The sequence below is a fragment of the Hydra vulgaris genome, chromosome 08 (assembly GCF_038396675.1).
Source record: "Hydra vulgaris chromosome 08, alternate assembly HydraT2T_AEP".
Taxonomy (NCBI): Eukaryota; Metazoa; Cnidaria; class Hydrozoa; order Anthoathecata; family Hydridae; genus Hydra; species Hydra vulgaris.
Genome location: NC_088927.1, coordinates 24,996,719 through 25,020,816, shown reverse-complemented (window position 1 = coordinate 25,020,816; position 24,098 = coordinate 24,996,719). Strand labels below are relative to the sequence as shown.

Sequence of the window (24,098 nt, the reverse complement as noted above, 5' to 3'; positions counted from 1 at the left end):
GATTTTACTTTAGACATTATGAAGACATTGTGTTAATGTCTGTTAATTTGATTTTACTTTAGACATTATGAAGACATTATGTTAATGTCTGTTAATTTGATTTTACTTTAGACAATTTTTTTAGACAATTTAGAACAAAGCAAAGTATGGATTTTTACTATTTATAGTGACAATTAAAACAATTAATATAAATTATTAATTATCAAATTTTAATGATTTTAAACTTTTTCATATTTTCAAACATAATTTTGTTCTTCTTTTTTTTTTAGTTGCCTTTGTCATCACTTGATCAGTTTGCTTACTGTTGAAACATGGTTTTAATTTTGTAAATTTGATATGATGTGAAATTTACTCTATTAAGCATTAGTCAACAGTTAGAGAGAAGCTGGAGCTTAATTAAGAAATTCTGGAAATTAAATCAAGGTAAAAATAATTTTGTTTACAGGTAACGTAATAAAACCAGTTACTACTATTTATTGCGTGTTTTTTTACTTTTTTTAACATGCTGCTTTGGAAACACTTTCTTTCTCTCCCTCTCTCTCTTAGATGAGAGGGAGAATTAATAAAACTTATGTAATTACTGAGCTTTTATGTATTTCTTAATACTACAATTGATAATGACCATTTATAAGAAATATTTTACGAGTTGCTTGCTATTTTATGGCATAATTGTTCAAATTGTTTAACTATAATTGTCCCTCAATTGTTTAAATATTGTAATAAATAAAATCTTTTTAGTCCAAGTATTTTACTTGATAAAATATTTTGTTAAATCGTGGCGTTATTTGCCAGTGTAATTACATTGTGTTGTCTAGCCTTTTTATAATCTTTTCTTTTTTAATTACTCTGAAGACAGTAATGTGTGCTTACAAATATTTAATGCTATGCGCTATTGTTACTGTGTTTTGTGTGATAGACCTAGGCTATTATAGCTATTTTTTTATTCTATATATTTTCTGCTATATTATTATCCTAATTCTACTAACAATAAAATCCAAGTAATACTTTTTAAATTAAAAATTGTAGTTTTTTTTTTCATTAATTTTTTAGGTATTTGCGGGTTTTACTTGAATTTCTGTTTCTGGTATGTGTGTTGTGATTTTAAAAATATATATATATTATATTAATATATTATATTATATATATATATATATATATATATATATATATATATATATATATATATATATATATATATATATATATATATATATATATACATATATATATATAACATCTATATTTTATTGAAAAAAAATATATATAAACAGAGGATCTATGAAAAGACTGCGGTGACGTTTTGTCATCTTCATCTTCCTTAAGGCCCTGTCTGTTTAATTCTTTATATTTTATAAAGATCATTGTAAAAATGAAAAGTTTATATCTTATAATGTATGTATAAAAAAAATACAAAAAAAAACAAACGATAAGAATCGTTTGTTTTTTTTTGTAGGCAATGGCTCACAAACTTTCGTCGTCGTTGAGGCTTTAAATCGATGCATTTCTTTGGAGAAGGAGCTGAAGTTGACAAAGATGATCCTGTTCTTCTTTAGCAACTTGAAGTCCTTTACTCAGTTATTAAAATGTACAGACCCAAAAATGTATATAATATGGACGAAAACTGGACTTTTTTTTTCGTTTGCTGCCTAGATATTCTCTGTTAATGCCTACTGAAAGCTTAGTAACTACAAGAGGTAAAAAAAAATCTAAAGAAAGAGTGACTTTAGCTGTTTGCTCCAACACAACAGGATCTCACAAAATACCCTGTTCTATGATTGGAAAAGCTGCACGACCTGCTTGTATAGTCGATAGAACATGGCCTATACCGTATTTTTGTCAGAAAAATGCATGGATGGATGTCTCTATATGTTGGAAATGGTTCAATAAAGTCTTTTATCCTGAAGTTAAACACAAAACTGGCTTGTCTGTTCTTTTATTATTAGACAATGCACATGGACATTTTGAGGCGTTAGAGCGAAATCTTGTAAAAGTTGTTTTCTTCCCTCCAAATTGCACAAGTTGGAAGCAACCATGTGATATGGGGATTATTGCGGCTCTCAAGAAGCGATATAAGTATCTATATCTCTCTGACATATTGTCATATTACAGCCTCGATGTAAATACAAAGGAATGCCTAAAAGAAAGCAGTCTTTTGTGCAAAAGAGGTGCAGCAGGAGTTGAATACGGGAAGCCTGCACATCTTGAAGCTGCTAAGTATGTCGATTTGGCTTGGAAATCAATTCAACCTTCATCTCTCAAAAATTGCTTCGACAAGGCAGAATTATTTCAGATTTCCAGTCCCATTAACACTGAACTATGCTCTGAGGAGGCTGACTTCGCATCTTTTAATATGCTCTTGATGCTGAACGAATTTGAAGGAATAGGGAATATAATCAGTTCGGAAGATATCAGCAATTTTGAATCAATTGAGTGTGAAGATTCTCCAACGTATATTGAAGCAATCAAGGAAGATGTTGAAGATTGTTTGTCTCTCGAAGAAAATAATGATAATGCAATTGCTATGGATAACTATTCTGATGAAGAAGAAGCTAATAATGATGAGATAGACGATGGTACACACTTCTTAGGTATTAAATTTATACATTTATCTCTGATCGATATTGGCATGTAATTAACATGTCAAAAAGCTAAAGCAATTTTAAAAGACGACAACGATAAATTAATGAATAGCTACGAACAACTATCATCAAACATACGGTCAGTAATTATGAAAATGAAACGAGAAAAGCTGCAGAATGCATATCAGCCTACAACTCATGACTTTTTCCGTCATGTATAATATATTTCTTAATAAAGATTTTTTTATATAGTTAATAATTTAGTTTGCTAAATTTTTTCTTATCTTTTTCTTATCTGCGCACTCCTAGTTAATTGCGTACCGCAGTGCCTGTTTCAATTTGCGCAATTAAGCGAGAGACTACTGTAAATGATTTTGCACAAATGGGTTTGTAAGCTATAAATTTTTTTAAGTTCTGATGGTTGAAAATATATGGGTAAGTAACCATAATATATTTAAATGTGTTAAATGTGTTGGTACATGATTTTTACTTTTATAGGAGTTTGACCAAAATAATTGTCTGCTGCTCACAACAGTTCTTTAATTTTGTTTTAAAAATAATAAATAATATTTTTTTTATAAATACTTTCTTTTATAAACCATAAGTAAACAGCTTTTTTTTCGCTGGCCACCTTTTAAAACAAAAATATTAAGATAAAGGTTTAAAAAAGTATAAAGTATCGATAAATAAATAATTTTGAAATAAAAACCACACAGAGACAAGACTGGAAAAAATTTGAAGTATCCAAATACTGAACGTTTATGAAAAAAAGAACCTTATTACCTTCCTTTACCCTTTATATAAGTACGTTGAATTCCGCGTTTTACGAAACCGATGTTTGTGCTAAAATTCTGTGCGATGCCATTTTGTTATTGCCAGAGAGGAAGGAACATATTTTTTTATTATTGGTTTGTTGGTATAGTTTGATTGGTATAGTTGGTTGTTACTCTCAGAAAAAGTATTCCACGTTTTAAATATAACCTGATCTTCTTTTTGAATAGTTGAAAGATCTATCCATTTATGATCTTCTGCAAACTTTTCTGCATTTTTTTTTCCAAGTTTTTCCGTTTGCAAAGTATATTTGATTTCAAATCTGTTAACTGAAGTTCAAGTTGTGTTACAATGTTTTTTTGAAACGGTTTAAAATTTGTTTCTTTGCTATTTACAATAAATGAATGTGTCAAATTTTACAGAGCAAAATTTTTGCTTTCTGAACTCTGTAACAGTTGCTATTGTTAAAGTCCGGGTATTCGAAAGCTTTTGATGATAAAAACTGTTTTAATTGATACAGAGACCAAACCGTTTAAAACACCCCCCTGTGTAAACAACAGACATTTTTATACAACAACAGATAAGAAAATCTTTAATTAACTTCATTAAATAATTAACAAAATTCGCAAAGATTTAATGCTTTTAATTATTTTTACTACCAAGTCCTTTTTGTCGTCTTCCTTTTACAACTGGAATCTTGAAGAGAAATGTTTGGCAAAATTAAAGTGTTGTTCAAAAAATTAGCCAGGTCACGGTTTAACGTAGTTAGATTAATTTCCATTTGTAATCTGCTACTGTCTAATCTAATACTGTTTTCACACAGATTCTATTTTATGTTTTAAGCATTACATTCAAAATTAACAGTTTTTAAATAGAGTGTTGACATTTTTGCGTGCAAGTTTTTAATCAAACACTTTTACAGTACTACGCCTGTGTTTGAGCAATTTAAATCATTACGTACTTTACTTTATTACGTACTTTATTTTTACTCTATGCAACTTCAAATCATGATTTTATCGCATAAAAAAAAAAATTTCAATATAATGAATTAAACTTTTCAAACTGTTAAATAAACAGTTTCAATAAAGTATATTATTTTTAATATATATAATTCAGACATTAAAAAAGCCACACGATTCGGATGAAAGAGCCGCAGATTGCTGACCCGTGGTATATATGAATAATACAAAGTTGTAAAGTAGTGATATACGGTTTTTATATTTTCCATTAAATCTAATCATTTTAATAAAGATAAAAATATTTACACTAATGAGCCATTTTTGATAATCGGCAGTGTTAAACCATCGCGCCAACATCCACCCCTAAACCAAAAAAACACCTCTCATATTTGGCAGCAATCTGAAAGCAAATTATAAGAGTTTCTTGTATATAAAAATTACAAATTTTATCAAAACGAGCTTTTTAAAACTTGAAAGATATAACAATTTACATCAAGAAAAACTAAAATTTGACCGCAGTTATCAACAAATCTATGTTTCAAAAATTTGTTACTTAAAACTTCATAACTTTATGTAGAATTGTTAGATTTTCATAACTTATTCACCTTTAAAATACTGTATTAGAACTCTTTTCCAATAATATTTAACAATCTAGTAATTATTCAAATTAAAAACTTTATGTAGCATGCTTTATAATTAAATTATAACGAAAACTTGAGCATTTTTTTTTTTTTCAACAAATTTTTTTAAGAAAGGAATAAACGAAAAAAAAAGAATTTTCTTTTAGGAGACTTTATTATGAACTGTTTTCTCTATAACACCTGCTTCAAATTTCTGACTTTTTCAAGCAAGAGCTGTACTCTTGATCAATCGCCCTACTAAAGTGACCTAGCGACTCTGCTAGATAGAATAGAGCTCGATCGAATTGCTAAGAAAATTGGAAAATAATCAGATATATTTGTTTTTAGAATTCCTTTTTGAGTATAATCGTTTAAGATATATGTTGTGATGATGTCCTTAAAACAAACAACCCTGACTGAAAAAATATACAAAGACTACAAATATTTGTTTGAAAAAGTTCAGAAAAAGTTTTAAAAAAATTACTTTTTAAAATCCTTGATAAAGTTAAAAACAAACTCCCAAAGCACTTGGGAAATAATATAAGAAATCACTGGAAAACAAAAGTGTTCAAACTCTTTACTCCAGTTGATAACAAAAGCATATATGACCCTAATATTATAGATCAAGAATTTAGCAAATTCTTTATCAAAATTGGTCCGAAACTTGCTAAAAAGATTTACCAAACACCACACGGTGCATAGGAACATACTCTAAGACCTTGCAACACATCCCCAGAAATTTTTTTTTGATATTATTAGAAAATATTTCCTAATTCAAAAAATGTACACGACAACTTTTTTTAGTGGGGGCCTGGGGAGAAATCACATATTTTAGGCAAGTGCCCAGGAATTTTGTTGTTCACGATAGGTAACTAAGAGGCATGGGGCATACTCAAATTTCTAGTATGTTGATACTGGTGTCGAATGAGGATGATTTGCAAAAAATTAGGGTAATTGGAGCTAATTTAATCTTAATAATTTTAATCTAGTAGTTTTAATCTAGTTTAATATAAAACAAGCCAAAAATTGAAAAGTGTTTTAAGGAACCATACCCTGGGGTGGGCTATTAGAGGTCGAAAAGGGTTTGCCACAATTATTTATTACGGTAAAAAAAAAGTTCTGGTCTTTATGGTTAGATTATGATTAATATTTTACATTTCAAAGTCATACTAAACGTTTGTTTATAGGAGATTTAATATTTTATTTTTTACAAACTACATTCCTGCAAATAGAAAGCTACTTTAAAAAGGCTTGTAGTTGTAAGCAACAACCGCGTTTTTTAGCGCCTCTATATAGTTTGGGCTGTGCTCTCCAACTTTTCTTATTTGCCAAAACTGATTGAAATCCTGATGAATAGATTCGAGAACTTGTTCGGTCCAGTAACCTAAGCCTATAAAATAGTAGAAGTACAAAAGAAATGCAGGTTTATTTAATAAATATCTGTCGTAAATTATGCAAATTTTACAATTCAACATTTGAAATAGAGTATTTAATTACTAAGATTATAAATTACTTTTTATCAAATTTAAAAGTTATTTATTATACCGAAGACTCCACCTTTCATGTCGATAAATTCGATAACATGTTGCTCAACTATGTGTACCTTCAAAGGAATTGTAGCCCTTAGATTTCTATAGCTCGTAGAGAACTCCTCTAAATCTTTAACATATGTGGAGCTTAATGACTTTCAAAAACAACCATTTTTTCAAAATCTCTAAGTACCTATAAATCTCTAAGTATATTTGGCAGCGGAAACTCCAAGACTAGACTCTTGAAAAAACAGTTTAAAGCTGTCTATGTTTTTGAGCAATTTATTACAAGTATTGCTTTCCAAACGATGCTGCCCTTGGTAGGACACTCGCAGATGTTTATCTTTGACAGATATTGGTTAACAAACTGTAACCCACACTCCTTGTTTTCAAATAAATTTTTTTCAATCCCTTTTAAAATTTTGTCTACAACACCTAGCAGTATATGTAGATTAGGTATATTTACAAGTTCTTGTATTTTTTTGTTTTTGTCGACAGTTAATAAAGGGGGATTAACAACATTTGTGTACTTTTTTGCTTTTTTTAAATTTGCACCATCAGCCATTCATTGGTCGTACAATCTACACAAAGACTCTAGAGTATAATGATCAGCTTTTTGAAAGTCAGGAGATGACGTCATGCAATACGGACAAGGGTGCTTTGATGTTACAGTTTGTTTTCCAACCATTTGAAGCAAAACCTTTAGATCTTCAGATACTGTGTAATCTAAGGATCAAATGTTTAACTTATCCAAAATTAAACGCATTTTATGGTATTTTTTGTTCAATGAAGACAAAATGGTCAATATAATAGTTTTGTTGACGCTTGAATCTTTAAAAACTTTGCACGCATATCCGTCACACTTGCTCAGTTTCTCTGGAATTCTATTATTTTTTAACTCTGGTTTTAGGGTTATTGACAGTGTAACTTTAAGGAATCCCTGCGCTCCATTTACACCTAATTTGATATCAACATCATTTGACTTCTGTGATGGAGTACCATTGTGACAAGCTCTTCGACGTCATTGCAATACACAATAGAAGTATCTTTTTCTACCAACTATACATTCATTAAAAATCAAAATGAATGATGCAAATTGCAATCTAACTATAAAAAATTTTTTCTTTTGGTAATAGTTTACTTACCTCTTCGCTTTCATTTAATTCTGATAGCAATGGGAGTTTATCACAATTAAATAATTTTCCAATCATTTCGTTGTTCTCAATTAGTTTAGTATTGAAACCAGATTCCACACTTTTCCGTCCTGCCTCACTTCTCAGAAATCGTGCAACTTCAATCATGTTGCGATTACTTAGAAATCATAATGAAGTTATTATAGATATTGGCTTTAAACTCATAACAAATTTATTTTTAAAAGTATTTTTAAGCAACAAAAACTTACCAGGAATGTAGTTTTAATCGAAGTCTGTTCAATTTATCTAAAGAAAAGAAAGGTTTCTTAACCTCAGTCTTTCCGAAAGAGATAGTAAGTTGCTTCGGACCAAAAGTTTTCAAAGCTAAGGTGTTCCCTGAGTTATTTGTGCTGAAATCTTTGATAGTGCTGCACAGAACTTATTCTTGCGTTGTTGCCCTGTGTTAAAGCCGATGTCGGGCCGAGCTCGGCTGCCGACATCGTTTTTGTCCGTACGGATCGATGTCGGTCCGACATCGGCTAGCCCCCCAAACTATCGCGATGCATAGGCTGACCGATATTAAGCCGACGCGATACCGCTTATATCATCGGCTGGCCGATCTCGCCCCGACGCGATTCAGTAAGGAAACGAAGGATGGCGGTCTAATGTCAGCAGCTGATCTAGGCCCGAGGATTAAAAAAAGCCACAAATGCTCGACCAGACGATGAACTATCGTAAACAAATCTTTACACAAAAACATAAATCGGAATAATATCAAAATCAGTTTAATGTAAGAGTTAATATATCATGTAAGATAACTACGGAAAAAAGGATAAACTAACTGAAGTATATTTAAAGCACAAATATAAAATAAAATTATATATTCTATTTAAATAAATAAATCTGGATCAGTTGAATCATCAAATAAATTTGATCGGGTGAACTTCCAACATTTTTTGTTTACTGACAATTCACAGTGTGCATCTAAAAAATTAAATTTTCACATATCAATAATATATGTAAATGTATTATTGATATGTGTTATAGTAAAATAATATAATTCACAAAGTAGATTTCAACTTAGAAACGTAGAAATCAACGTAGTTTCTACTTTCGATTTCAGAGAACAAAGCAATTATTTATATTTCTAATAAAAAAATTAATACATTTCTAATTAATTAAAAAGTTACTTGGGATTTTTGGATCAGGATGTGCACCGTTCAAAATATATCTTTGGCATTGTTTAATTTATTGCATTCAACAGCCCCTATAAAAATTAAATATATATATATATATATATTTATATATATATATATATATATATATATATATATATATAGATATATATATATATAGATATATATATATATATACATATATATATATTACAAACTATATATGCATTACCAATTTTATTACTTATGGAAAAAATACAAGCTTTTAAAGTGCATTATCACATTCAAAACACCTAAATAAGTTGACTTTATGCAGCTTTAATGGCTAAATGCACCCATCAAGAATTTATAGAAAACATTGGAAATATTATTACCAAGGATTCTTAAATACAAATACATAAATACATAGGGATATTGTTATATATAGGATTTTAAAAAATAATAATGATTTCAAATAAACAATTGAAACAACATTTCACAAAATAATTATACCTTTAGGATCTTTAGAAATTCGCCTTGCAACCCTGCCTCTTCTCTTTTATTCAAATCCCAAAGTTTTTTTACATCTAAATTAATAACTATTTATAAATAAAAAATTAGCATATAACCTATTATAAAAAAAAAAATTTAAAAACATTACTTTAGCAAAAATTGTTTTACTTAGAAATATAATACTTAAAATTGTTTTGAATTATCACGTTCAAAAGCACCTAAATAAATTGACCTAATGCATCCTTAATTGCTAAATGCACCCATCAAGAATTTACATAAAATATTGGAAATATTCATACCAAGGATTCCTACATAACTACATAGGGACATTGTTATATAAAGCATTTTAAAAAATAGTAATGACTTCGAATAACAATTAAAACAACATTTCACAAAATACTTATACCTTTAGGATCTTTAGAATTTCGCCTTGCAGTCCTGTCTCTTCCCTTTTATATTTCAATTCCTAAACTTAGGTATTTTTATTAATAACTATTTATAAATAAAAAATTAACATATTACCTATTATAAAAAATAATTTAAAAATATTATTACTTTAGTAATATAAAATATTATTACTTAAGTATGAATTTTTCCATCGTTTTCTGTTATAAAAATCAATTTTAAAACTTATTACTTAAGTAATAACATTTTGAAATTGTTTTTTATAATAGGTAATGTTAATTTTTTATTTATAAATAGTGACATAAGTAAGCAACTGAAATCAGTTAGTCAAAAATTGGTTTGTAAGTTGAAAGTTAAACTTAAGTTAAATTTCGATGTATAAACGTTACCATGTAAGATACGAAAAAAGGATTAGGCAATTAAAATATACACATATAAATCAAAATTAAATATATTTTTAAAATAAATTAATTTGAATCTGTTGAATCATCAAATAAATTAGATTGGCTAAACATCCGATGTTTTCTGGGCATTGGTCTTCGTAATTCATGTGCAGCATCTAAAAAATAGCATAAAATTAAATTTTGACATATGAATCATAGAGTAGTTAGGTTACTGATGAACAACTTTTATTAAAGGTGACATAGTTATTGATGGTGCAATTAATGAAGCGTATGCACCTCCAGCCGATATAGATTTCTAGCCGGAAGAGTATACCTTATTATATTTTTACTAATTAAATAAAAAGTTACTTTGGCATTTTGGATCAGGATGTGCACTGTCACAATCATTTGTATCCATAGCATTATTAAATTTCTTGTATTCAACAGCCCCTATAAAAATTTATATATATATATTATATATATAAATATATATATTATATATATATATATATATATATACACATATATATATATATATATATATATATATATATATATATATATATATATAAATAGTGAGAGAGTGAGAGAGAGAGAGAGAGATGTATCACAAATTAAATAAAAAGTTACTTTGGCATTTTGGATCAGAATGTGCACTATCATAAGCATTTGCATCCTTGGCATTGCTTAACACCTGTTAAATGCAATTACTATTTGCTTGTGCTTTTTTTGGACCAACTGAAACTGATGCGGACACTTTGCCTTTCAAAGGTTTACAAAAATTTGAAATGTTAGGAGGTGAAATTTGTGATTGGTTTTTATCAACATGTTGTTTAGAAGAAACTGGGGTAGATATATGCATTGGAACTAATGGTGGAGAACAAATCGGCGATAGTGGCTCACTTTTTTAACATTCAGCGGTTAAAGAAACAGTGCTGTAAAAGCATTCCAAAGAGTCCAAGAGTCAGTTCCACTGGTTAGGTTTTCCAACGGCTGCAAAGGTGTGCGTTTATTAGGACGAACTCTAAATAAATTATTAACAGAATTTATTATTAAATTTTTTTAAAAATAAATTTAAAAAATCAGATTTTATAAATACCTGAACTTTATGTACTTCATTAATCACTGTGCACCAAACTTTTTAACTTTAACTACATGTCTGCATTATCAATATACTTAGATTTATTTTGACAACAATTCTTCATATTAATAGTATTAATAAAATCAAGATTATTATTAACACTTTCATTTTAATCATTAAAATTTAAGAGTGTTATAAATAATCTTGATTTATATACCATCAAATTAATGGTATATAAACTTTGATTTAAGCATCTATTTATAAATAAAGAAAAAAAAAATTATTACTTATAAATACTAACTGATATTATCAAATAAAATTATTTTACAAAGTAAAAGTATCAACTTTTCTATGCATTAAAAAATTTCGTTACTTCAGAATTTCACCATTCAGAACTTCGCCATTCATTGAGGTACTTTCACTCCATTTTCTTTTTTTTAACGGATTTTCTTTTTCCTTATTTATATCGTTTTTATCTTCTTCGTTGGGTTTATTCTCCTTCTCTTGATTATAATTATTATGGTGAGATTTGAGATAATAATGATTTTTCAAATTTTGCGCTTTGACATTGGGAAAGGATTGAAAACTAACAATTTTTTTATTAATGCTCATGTCTTTATAATCAAAGTCCAATTTACCTTGAGCGTCTACTGGAATAAATACTCTTTGGATATTGATAATTAAATCATTTATAACAATAAAAACACAATAACTTGATATGAAAAATTAAAGACAAATTTATCTATAAATAACATCTTAAGTTTGACTCCTGATCAGCAATGTCATTGCTTATAGTTAACGACATAAAAACTGCATTAACATCAGTTAAGTTCTTTTTAAAATATGTCACAACACAGCAGGTATCAGTAAGGGAATGTCAAGTAAAGCCTACAAATACCTTAAAAAAGAAATGCAAAAAAAATTACAATTTTTAATACAAAAGTATTATTTGCATTTTATTGTTAGTAGAATTAGGATAATATTACAGAAAATATAAATAATTAAAAAAATAGCTATAACAGCCTAGTTCTATCAACACAAAACACAGTAACAATAGCGCATAGCATAAGATATTTGTAAGCACACATTACTGTGTCTCCAGAATAATTAAAAAAGAAAATATTATGTAAAGGATAGACAATACAACGTAAAAATAACACCACAACTTAATAAGATATTTTATTAACTAAAATACTTGAACTAAAAGGATTTCATTTGCTACAATATTTGAACAATCAAGGGACAATTTTAGTTATTAATTTGTTATCAATTATATCAGAAAATAGCAACCAACTTGTAAGATATTTCTTATAAATGGTCATTATCAATTGTTATATTAAGAAATATGTAATAAGTTTTATTAATTCTCCCTCTAATCTAAGAGAAAGAGAGAAAGAAAATGTTTTCGAAGCAGAATGTTAAAAAAAGTAAAAAAACACACAATAGATAATAGTAACTGGTTTATTATGTTACCAGAAAACAAAATTATTTTTACCTTGATTAAAAGATCCCAGCATTTGATTAAAACTTTCAGCATTTCTTAATTAAGTTCTGGCTTCTCTCTGACTGTTGACTAATGATTAATAGAGTAAACTTAACATCATATTAAATTTACAAAATTAAAACCATGTTTCAACAGTAAGCAAATTAATCAAGTAATGACAAAGACAACTTCCAACTCTAATTAGTGGTTGCTTGCAGCCTTGTTGGAAGCGAAGATGTTTAAAAAAAAAACTATAAAAAAAAGAACAATTATGTTTGAAATTATAAAGAAAAATTAAAACCATTTATTTTATTAACTGTTTGTTTATAAATTGTTGTTATAAACTGTTATTAATCTAAATATTATTATAAATATATTATAAATCACTCAATATATTACTATAAATATATAAATAATATTACTATAAATAGAAAAATTCATACATTGCTTTGTTCTCAAATGTCTAAAGTAAAATGGAATTAACAGACATTAACATTGCTTGACACTGAATTCTCGCAAGTAAGTTATCTGCTTGCTGAGCAGCATTTCTTGCATTTCAACAACGATTAATTTTATCCTATCTAGATCTATCTCTTTTATTTGACAACAGCTATTTTTATGTTGCCTATTACCATTTACACTAATAACATCGAGTCGAATATTATCCATTTCAATTTCACTACTATCATTAAACATATTTTTTTTTTTTTTTTTTTGTTATTCACCTCCTCAAGGCCGATAAAGCCACTACAGATGAGGAGGCTACTTAATAGTGGTTATAACCCTCTCTCAACTCTATAACTCCGAAACACGAACCTTGACAAACAAGGCAGCTGCGCGGAGAAACAAGTTGAGCGCGGTACTACCAGGGACGTGATGGGGATCGAACTCGGAACCTCTCGCTTATGAAGCGAGCGCTTTACCACAACACCACTACCGCTATTACTAATAACATTACTATTACATACTACATAACATACTACCATATTACCAATAACATTTCTATTGTTACAACTGAATAATAAATAAACATAAAACAATCATAAAAATTGCAATCTTTTCTAATCAAAGACTATATTTCAACTTAAAATTTATTATAAACCGTAGGATCTAAATTAGCTGACATTCTCAATAAAACTTTTAAATGACTTTTTGGGTAAATAACCTCCCTGGAAGCAGGTGAACCATCTCCAACAAGTACAACAGCAACTTCACTAACTATAGTTTGCAACTGAAACATTAAATTATGTAAGCAAAGTTGATTGCGATGTTATTACTTTCTAAAATTAACTGCTGCAAGTGGGTCAGAGATATACAGTTGATAATGTTGGTGGAATATCTTGATCTGGTCTAAGATTACCTACACAATAAAAAACTTGACACACATTTTAAAACATGGCGGCCTATGATTTATAAGTTAAACCACATTATCAGTAAATAAAGCAAAATAAAGACAGGCATAATAAATTCTAATATATTTTTAAAAATTGATATTGAGATATATACATAACTTCCTAAAAATCTTGCAGAAATAGTGAAATGGAAGCAAAACTACCCTTCTATTATGACAACATAAAAAATGTGTTTCATCAAGAAAATTTTAAGCACAGCAATGCTGACAGATCTGACTCATTTCTCCTTAATAATTATAATCTAGAATAGTATCACTTCTTGCTATACAACATATTCTGATTGTCTAGGAGCATTTCATACATTTTGAGAATGATTAATCTCGCCTAGGCTATCTCTTTCATTTATGTGATAATTACTTTCAACTCATCTAACCATGTTCTAATTAGGTTTAAATTAATTTCTTCTTACCAAGCAGCATTTCTTATATTTTGACAACAATTAATATCAGCTTGCCTAGTTCTAATCATTTCACTAAATTATCAATTATTTTTAAGTTGATAGTATTTCTTTTAACAACTTATTTAAGCCTAATGTCAACCATCCAAAAAAAAGAGAAAAGAAATTAAATAAAAATATCAAAATATTAATAGTCTAAAGTTAAACATATCTACAAAAAGATAAATAATATAATAAAGATAGATAATATCTACAAAAAGATATTATTTGGTAACAAAAACAAATACACAATGTTAAACCTTACTTGGTTTCTCATCTATAAAACAATTTTATTTAACTATTTAAAAGAAAAAAAATTAAAGTGCCTAATGTTAAGCAATGTATTTAAAAAAAAGAATCAAATGCAATTACTTCAGAATATATATGATATAAAAACCTCTACAATTTAACTCATTAGCTTAACCATTGGATCAAAAATTATTAAACAAAAATTAAAACAATTTATTACAATTATTATTCAAAATAAAAACCTCTAACAATTTAATTTAGGATTTATTAATATCCATATCTTTTTGGCAATTTCAGTTAGTATATTTTTATCTAAAGTAAAAAAAAAGATAACACCATTTAAGAACAAATTTAAAAATCTAAATATTTATTCAGATACCTTAAAAAGAAGGATAACACAACATTCTTTTAATAACTTCCAATATAATTTTTCTTATTTTCTACTGCTTTTCTCTATTTTCTATTTTATCATTTTCTATACCTTATTTTTTAATCTAAAAGAAAATATACATATAGATACAGAGAAATATACTGAAATATATGCATTATAAATTTATGTAAATACGCTTACATGTCCACAAATAACAGTCTTATTTTATTTAAAGAAAAGGAACAGGCTATAGAAATTAGAAAAATACAAACAACCAACAACAAACAAACATTTATTTTTAATTTTATAGTAAAATTAAACAATGAACAACATCAATTCCTGTTGAAACTAAAAATTTATCAGCTCTAATTCACTTGCAGACCTTGCTTGAAAGACCGCGTGGAGTACTGATCCGCGTGTAGAAAAGCAGTAGAAAACTACTACTATTAAATTAGCGTATTAATATTTAGATGCTGCCATTTTTAAAATTTAAAAGAAACATTTTCGGTTTTTTATTTGTATTTTTTTGTATTACTGAAATAAAAAACAGAACCAAATCGGCTGAACGTCGGCTGAACTTCGGCTGAAAGTCTGTTAGGCTATTCGTCGGCGAACAGACATATAACCGACGTTCAGCCGATATTGTTTTGTTGAAAACAGTGTAGCCGATGTTGAACCGATGCTACTAGCTCGGCCCGAGCTAGGCCCGACGTCGGCCTTAACACAGGGTGGGGATGTTGATTTCATAATGGCAGTCAAATTCTTTTGACTTTCTAATTTTGTACAGGGATGTGAAATTCCTTGTCCCACTTGGGCATAGCAATCTTGACAAATTAGTTTTTCTGCAGGTTTATTTGAAACATCTTCAGCGCCTTGATAAACAAGTTTTCCCGACACACATTCAACCATAGGAACCAATATTTTTTCCATTTTTGATTTGCGTCTATTTTCACAAATAAAACTTTCCCATTTTCTCCCTCTAATAACACTGGTATTCAGGTCTAAATTTTAGAGCGTATGTAATTATAATAACTAAATATAATAACTAAAATAGCAACTATAATAACTAAAATAGAGAAACTAAATTTTAACTGAAGTAAATTAAACATCAATATAGTTATAATTACCTTCATAACACGGCCGTTGAAGTAAGGATCACTCCCTGCAAGCCTTTTTCTACATTTTGAGCAAAGCATGGTAGGAAGGTCAGGGTTATCCGCTGAATAACCTTTCCAGAATATAGTTTTAATAAGGTTTGAGTAGTCATTTTTTTTTTTATTTAGATTTAAATAAGTTGTTTCAACATTATTTATTGGTCTTAAATCCTTGCCTTTCCTGAAGCAGCAAAACATGCAAAAAATTTTAACAAAATCACTATGTTCTTTTGCATGTTTAGGCATTTTAAACGAATGCTTCAAATAAAAACTTCTAATATGGATTGATAATATTGGCATGATATATTGGTTATATCAATCAAATTTCAATATAATAGCTATAAACATGCTTTCAGTTCGTATATCAACGCGTGCAAGGAGTTATTATGCAATTGTTAACAATTAGCAACTGCTAGCTTTTACTAATTATTAATAATTAAAGGTTGCTTTGCTTTGTTTTTATTTCAATAAAAATGTAAATAGAAAGTAATGAAAATTACTTATCCGTCTGAAAATTTCAATGTTAAACAAACATTTTTTTTTTAAAATAGATAAATCTATCACAAAAATTTCAGGAAATCTAAACACAGGGGCATAGGCATGATTTTGTGGTGTTTGAAACGATCCCCCGAATCCCCCTAAGAGTATGGTTCCTAAAAACACTTTTCAATTTTTGACTTGTTTTATTAAAAAAATTTTTTGTTCTATCATAAACTAGATCAAAATTCATCGACAGATTTCAAATTACATCAAAAAAATAAATTTTTGTTTTAAAGTTGCGACAATTTAAAGTTATTTCAGGGGGTAATTTCAAGCTTTGCATGGTTATAAATCTTAAACAAAAAGAAATTTTTTGATGAAATTTGAAATCTGTCGATAAATTTTGATCTAGTTTATGATAGAACAAAAAAAATTTTTACGATTAAAGGAGACGTAGTTTTAGGAAGGGGGCAGTTAGGGATTGTGGCGGGGTTAGTTTAGCTCCAGTTACCAAAATTTTTTGCAAGTCATCCTCATTCGACACCAGAATCAACATACTAGAAATTTGAGTATGCCCCATGCCTCTTCGTTACCTATCTTGAAAAACAAAATTTCTGGGGACTCCCTTAAAAATGTGATTTCTCCCCAGGCCCCCACTAAAAAAAGTTGTCGTGTACATTTTTATTGAATTAGGAAATGTTTTCTAATAATATCAAAAAAAATTTTCTGGGGATGTGTTGCAAGGTCTTAGAGTATGTTCCTATACACCGTGACCAAAGCCTTCTTTAAAAATTCTTAGTACGTACTTGCATTTATTCTTATACGTAATTGCATTTATTCTTATGAGTTATTTTTTGATTTATCCTTTGAAGAGTTTAAAAAAGCCTAAATCTCTTTAAAAAAACAAAACAGTAGGAGGTGATAAAATTAATGGAAACATAATTATAGATTCTTATGAACAGTTAAATATTTTTTTATTTAAAGTGTTTAAAGCATCTATTGATCAAGGAGTTTTTCCTGATTGATTAGAAATTGCCAAAATTATTCCAATTTTTAAAGGAGGTGACAGAGCTAATATTAGTAATTACCACCCTATTTTAGAAAAAAGTACCGTAAATCATGGCTATTGGGAAAAATATACGTTAAGATTACTTGTTTTATAGTAAATTACAATAGCAAAAAGCAGTTAATTTGGATAGAACTAAGTTCTGGCTAAACTTTTGTTCCAGATTTGACAAATTATACCTTATAATTAAGAAGTGTAGTCATTTTTTGTCGCCTTTTTAAATAACCGCAACATCGGGTCAATTTGGAAAATCAATATTTTTAAATAAATTAACAAAGAATGATAATAAATTTTGTCAATATGAAGTTCTTTTTACGAATATTTACGATATAATTATACTCATATAATTCTAGTTAATATAACAAAAACAAACAAATATCCTAATAAAAACAAGGTATATTTAAAACAACCAAAAAAGTGTGATAATTAAAGGTTTAGTTTAAAATTGAAATGTTTTATTCTTTTTTTTAAAAAAATCCTTATCTTCTTAATCAAACAAATTTATAAAACGTCACCACTTTCAATTAGATGAGCTTGTTTAACTATCATAACTTTTCTAATAAAACCACTGTGTCCTTTTTTTGGGAAAATAAATTTTATATCTTTTCGACTATGGTTTTGCTTAAAAAAAAAAAATTGTCCCAATAAATGGAGCATTCAAAATCTTCAATAATAACTATAGAGTGCGCACTGTTAGAAAATTTTAGGGTGTATCATTGATGAAAACATCCGAAAAAATCCTTTTGAGGGGTGATAGTACATACCAATGTGATATCATTCCAAGTATTTTTAAAACCCAGGATTGGCGTCCTTGAGAGAAATTTGCATTTAAATATTTGCTTAAAACAGAAAAAAATTGAATCATCATTGCTTAAAAAAAAAATGAATTAAACAACCAAATACTGCATTTCTTAAGGTTTATTTTGAAACAGATAAGCATTAAAATAGCACTTGATAAAAATTGAGTGTTTTTTGTTATTTGCCACAGCCCTACGGCTTAAAATTTGTCAAAATTGTTATTGTTTTCTGTTACGGTTAAACTTGAATTTTTTGTGTTTTTAGTTATTTTATAAAAAATTTAAGTGAAGAAATTAAAGTTTTGAAATGCCAAACAAAGCAAAATCTCACACTGAGTGCCAATACTATGTATGCATTCTTTGCATGTCAAAAAGTGACCGATCACTGACACCCTTTCTGATAAGCAGACTGACAAAACATTCACCAGAACCTTTGGACTTAAATGATGATAGACTTCCTCATGGGATGTACACAAACTGTCGTTTCCATCTTCAAAAAAATTGATGAAGGAAAGGCTACAAAGCCTTTTCCTAACCTCTATGACTTTTCTTCCATCTTTGTAAAACAACCCACACAAAATTCACCTTATTGCAACTGCATCGTTTGCAAAATTGCAAAAACCAATGGAAAAACACCATTACCAATGACCAGCAATGTTGTCCCAGAGAGAAGCCCTCCCACAGTTTATAAGAGATGTTCACATTGTCTGACAATTGTACCCCTGCAACAAGACGGGTCAACCTACTAAGGCTAGCAAAAGAAGACACCAAAGGTGCAGAGGTTGTGGCTTCTTCTGTGTTGAAAACAAATGATTCATCACCCAATGGGACTGTGCAACTTAGCCAAGCAAGTGGAGGTCTATTTGATTAATTTTGAAATTATTATTTTCTTGTTTATGCCTTAAAAAACCAATATTCATAAATCCACCATTTGATTTTTAAAAAATATTTAATTTTGTTTTAGGAAAAGCAGTACCAACTCAACTTTTCAAGGTACCACTTCCTGCTGAAAGCTTGGTGAAAGTTCAGCTTAATACATGGTTATCCAATAATCGCATGAAACAACTTGCTTTAACACTAAACTTCATTAGCCCTCAAAGAGTTGTTGAGCCTTACTTTGCTAGAAAATTTTCAGAACAAGGAAAGTTGCTCAATGACTACTTCACTGTTTCAAAAGTAAATTTTTCCAATTGTGATACAATCAGAGAAGTTGTACATTGCAAGGATGTTGCCAGCCTACTGCAGTTTGTGTTATCTGCACAAAATGTTTCTGATCAGCATCTTGTTAAGATTGGAATTGATGAAGATGGAGACTTTCCTAAGATGAGCCTGGGTGTTCTAGAGACAACTCCAGAACCAACATGTCCAGTCTTAAAATCACCAAAGCTTTGCAGCTCTTCCTTCAAAGACTCTGGAGTGAAAAAACAGCTTTTAATTGCCATCTCTGAAGGAATGCCAGAAACATATGAAAACATACAAAACCTTTTGAAACTGACACAGTCAAACTCAATTCACTTTGTTTTGTCTTGTGACATGAAAGTTGCAAATATCATCTGTGAAATTAAATCCCATGCCAGTAAACATCCATGTTGTTGGTGTGATCCTGATTCTTCAAAACTTGGACTATGTGGTTCTTTGAGAACATTTAGAGGCATTAAAAAAACTTACCAAGAATTCATTGCTCATGGAAATGATGTGAAAAAAGCTAAACAATTTGTAAAAAACAATGTTCTATAAAGTTTTTCAACAAGAATATGGGTTTTAATTATGACTATTATAGGAAAACATTGAAATGCAAATTTCTCTCACGGACGCCAATCCTGGATTTTAAAAATACTTGGAATGATATCACATTAGTATGTACTATCACCCCGTAATAAGATTTTTTGGGTGTTTTCATCAATGATGCACCCTAAAATTTTCTAACAGTGTGCGAGTTTAGGTAATGATTTTTTACAATAAAAATTTCACCAATGCAATATATTTTAGCTTCTTTAAATGTTTCTAACTTTTCTGAGCTTTTATAAAGACTTTTAGGTTATTGAATGATGATAGGTTATTGAATGATGATAGTCTTGCTTATTTATTTGGGAATGCAAAAATTTCTTCAGCTATCTCTCCTTTAATGTCTATAATAATATTGGATATATTGAGTTCCACTATTTGGCTGTTAGCATTTGATTGTGGTAATCTTGACCTTAGACGGTCTTTGCTCAAAAAATATACGCCACACTTTTTGAAACCAGAAATCATGATTTATTTGGAGATGCTGTCTTTTTTTCGATTAACTGAGATAAAAAATGTGAAAAAGCAGATTTTGTTTTCTTCCATTATGTTTTTTCGACTCAGTAAGTATTAATCTCTAATAATGATTTAATTGAGCAGAAAAAAGCAACATCTAATGGTTGTAGTAAATGAGTAGTTTTAGCATAGTGGTGATGAGTAGTTTTAGCTGGAAAACAGATGAATGTGATATCATACTCCTCACATGCATTTAGCACTTTTTTAGAAAATTGTGATGATAAATTGTCACCAATAATAGTTTTATTTCCTTCTTTGTTTTGTATTTATGGAATAGCTATTTTGAAAAACCAATTTTAAATGCAAAAAGTAGCATCTCATTCACTTTTACTTCTGTTATAAAGAGTTTTATCACCTCCCACCAAGTATTCCACAAATTTTCTAATTTATAAACAATATAAATAGGTAAAATAGTACAATTAGCAGTTCCAGCAAACAATAAACTTGTTGAGGTTTTTAGAAGTGCTTAAAATTTTTTCTAATTACTTTTTGCTTTGTTTAAAAAATATTTTGTCTCATCATAGTTGATAATGCAGTCAGGTGAAATATTTACCATACTTTACTTTGCACGAAAAAATCATTTATCATAACTGTCTTTATTATAACTGTTGTATGTTTTGCCATTCCTGACACATCTATTGCTTCTTTTGTATATATATATATATATATATATATATATATATATATATATATATATATATATATATATATATATATATATATATATATATATTTTTTTTTTTTTAGTCAGGTCAGGTTACCCTGCTACTGATAACATGTAACCCAGCACAACCTACTTCATGTCCTGCTGCCTTGTAGGATATAACTTTTTAGGCAAAGGCTAGGAGAAGTCAACTCCAACTTAAAACACCTCCTGTCTTGGAGCTTATGGTTGAGTAAAGGCTAGAGATGGTGTCTTGATACAAATATTCATCTTGGGCAGATGTTGAATGCATCCGGCTTCTGTCTTGTAGAAGGCCTCTTAAGCAAAGACTTAAGGGGGAAACAAACTCTATTTGTTGACCAGCCTTGCACCCCTTCCACATCTATTACGCTGGCGCAGATGTATTTATTATACATTGTTTCCAGTTTAGGATGTTAAATGCTTGACCTTCTTGACTCAATGCATAGGTTTTTCTTGTGTCTCTGTTTTTATGAATAGGCAACTTATTCTATTATCTACTAATGAGGGTGCAGCTCTAAAACTCAGTTTTATGATTCTAAAGCCGGCTGGTAGTCAGGTTTCCCGAACTCTTTGGTAGCTCTTATAGAGGCTGATTCCATTAACAGCTGAAAAATATCAGAGTACTAACAGCGCAATGTTGTGTATGAATGTTGTCCCTGTTTGTACTTTTAGTGAGCATAATCAATAGGGTGTTTAAAAAAAAACTTTTTTTTCAATATCAAGTTGTAGTAGTGCGGAAAAGTTGTGTAACCAGGCAATGATTAATTATGCAAATTTTTGTGAAAAAATTTTGATGTCTTCAGTTGCCGCGGAATTTTGATAAAAAAAAACAATTTTTTTATTTTTCTCGAGTTTTTTGACAACAAAAGTGCGCAAATCCCTTACACATATCAAAGTTGTAATAGAGTGGAAAAATGACACAAAGGTTCATTTATTAATAGGGCAAAATTTCGGGAAAAAATTGTGATGTCTTTGGTTGCCGCCAGGGGAGCTAATTTTTAACAAAAACACATTTTTTTTTTAATTTTTTATCAAAATTGCAAAATATGTTGCGAGAAGAGGCATGCATAATTCCATTATGTCAAAGTTGTAATAGAGTGAAAAAATTACACAACGAGTCATTTATTAATAGGATTTAATTTCAACAAAAAATTTTGATGTCTTCTGTTGCCGCCAGGGGGGCTAATTTTTAACAAAAAACACTTTTTTTCAAAAATTTGAAATAGCAAAATACCTATGTAGCAAGAAGATGCGTGCTTAACTGCATAACTTTTGTAAGAGTTGTAGTAGAGTGGAAAAATGCCACAACGAGTCTTTTTAAATAATAATAGGATAAAATTTTAAGAAATCATATAGCACGTAAAATTTTCAGTAAAATTTTAAACCGTGACACTTGTCTAACGTCAACAATTTATTAGTTATTACGTCACCCAATTACGTCATTTTCTAAAAGTTTTGGTAAATTATTCTTCTGAAAAATAAAAAACAATAATACTTTAACATTTGATGATTTAATTTTGCTGTAACACAATTAGTTAAAATATAAAGTAAATTTAGAAAAAAAAAATAAAAAAACATATCTAAATTATTAACTGCTACAAAGCCCTCAATGAAAACAAGGAGAAATGTGACATGTCCTATATTTGGAAAACCGACCGAGTTAGGGACAAATGTCCCTAACTCTGATGATACAGTTATTTTGAAAACTGACTCCGATTCAGATACTGATTGTTTAGATGCCACTAAAAGCTGTAAATGAAAACTGAACAGCAAATGTGAAACTAAACAAATGTGATCACCACTGCCATCTTTGGCACTAGCCTGTGATAGAGTTGGCGTTTCAAGTAGAGGTGCTGCAATTATAGCATGTGCAATGCTTGAAGATATGAACATAATATCGGAAGAGGACCAATCAAAAGTAGTTGATAAAAACAAAATACAACGAGAACGAAAAAAAAACAGAATTCAAATGCAACATTTACACCAAGAAGGCATACAAATATTAGAAGGATTGTATTTTGATGGAAAAAAGGATACCATCTTAGTTATTGATACAAACAAAGGGAAAAATGTACGAAAATCTATCAAAGAAGAACATATTGTTTTAGTACAAGAACCGGGATCAAAGTATCTGGGGCACGTAGTACCTACATCTGGACATGGCCACAGTGTACAGTCAAGTATTTGCGAATTCTTAAATCAAAACAAGATCGATACATCCAAAATAGTTGCTGTGGGATGTGACGGAACAGTTGTAAATACCGGAACAGTAAATGGTGTTATTGCTTTATTTGAATCAGAACTAAAAAGGCCTGTGCAGTGGCTTGATTGTCAAATACACGGTAATGAACTCCCCCTTCGACATCTAGTTCAAAAACTAGATAGACCAACGTCAGGCCTTAGTGGATGAACTTTGGAAGAGAAATTCAATTTTATGAAACGTTGCCAATAGTTGATTTTGTTCCAATTAGTATTACTTTGCCAGAACTTGAAAGAAATTCTCTTAGTTCAGACCAAAAATACTTACTTGATATCTGC

The 24,098-nt window shown here is 29.1% G+C and overlaps 1 protein-coding gene and 2 long non-coding RNA genes across 3 annotated transcripts; 1 reads left to right on the top strand and 2 right to left on the bottom strand.

The window, feature by feature from the left end:
• The first annotated feature begins 1,663 nt into the window (after positions 1–1,663).
• On the top strand, positions 1,664–2,632 carry LOC136083156 (jerky protein homolog-like). The gene has a single exon (XM_065802562.1). The coding sequence runs from the start codon at positions 1,664–1,666 to the stop codon at positions 2,630–2,632; it is 969 nt and encodes a 322-aa protein (XP_065658634.1).
• A 3,854-nt stretch (positions 2,633–6,486) lies between these two features.
• On the bottom strand, positions 6,487–9,357 carry LOC136084247 (uncharacterized). The gene is made up of 4 exons (XR_010640423.1): positions 9,259–9,357; positions 8,782–8,858; positions 7,861–8,575; positions 6,487–7,769 (listed from the first exon to the last, which is right to left on the bottom strand). It is a non-coding gene; the product is annotated as an uncharacterized LOC136084247 (long non-coding RNA).
• Positions 9,358–10,042: 685 nt separating this feature from the next.
• LOC136084246 (uncharacterized) lies at positions 10,043–11,269 on the bottom strand. The gene is made up of 4 exons (XR_010640422.1): positions 11,146–11,269; positions 10,677–11,070; positions 10,416–10,496; positions 10,043–10,222 (listed from the first exon to the last, which is right to left on the bottom strand). It is a non-coding gene; the product is annotated as an uncharacterized LOC136084246 (long non-coding RNA).
• Between the last annotated feature and the right edge of the window lie 12,829 nt (positions 11,270–24,098).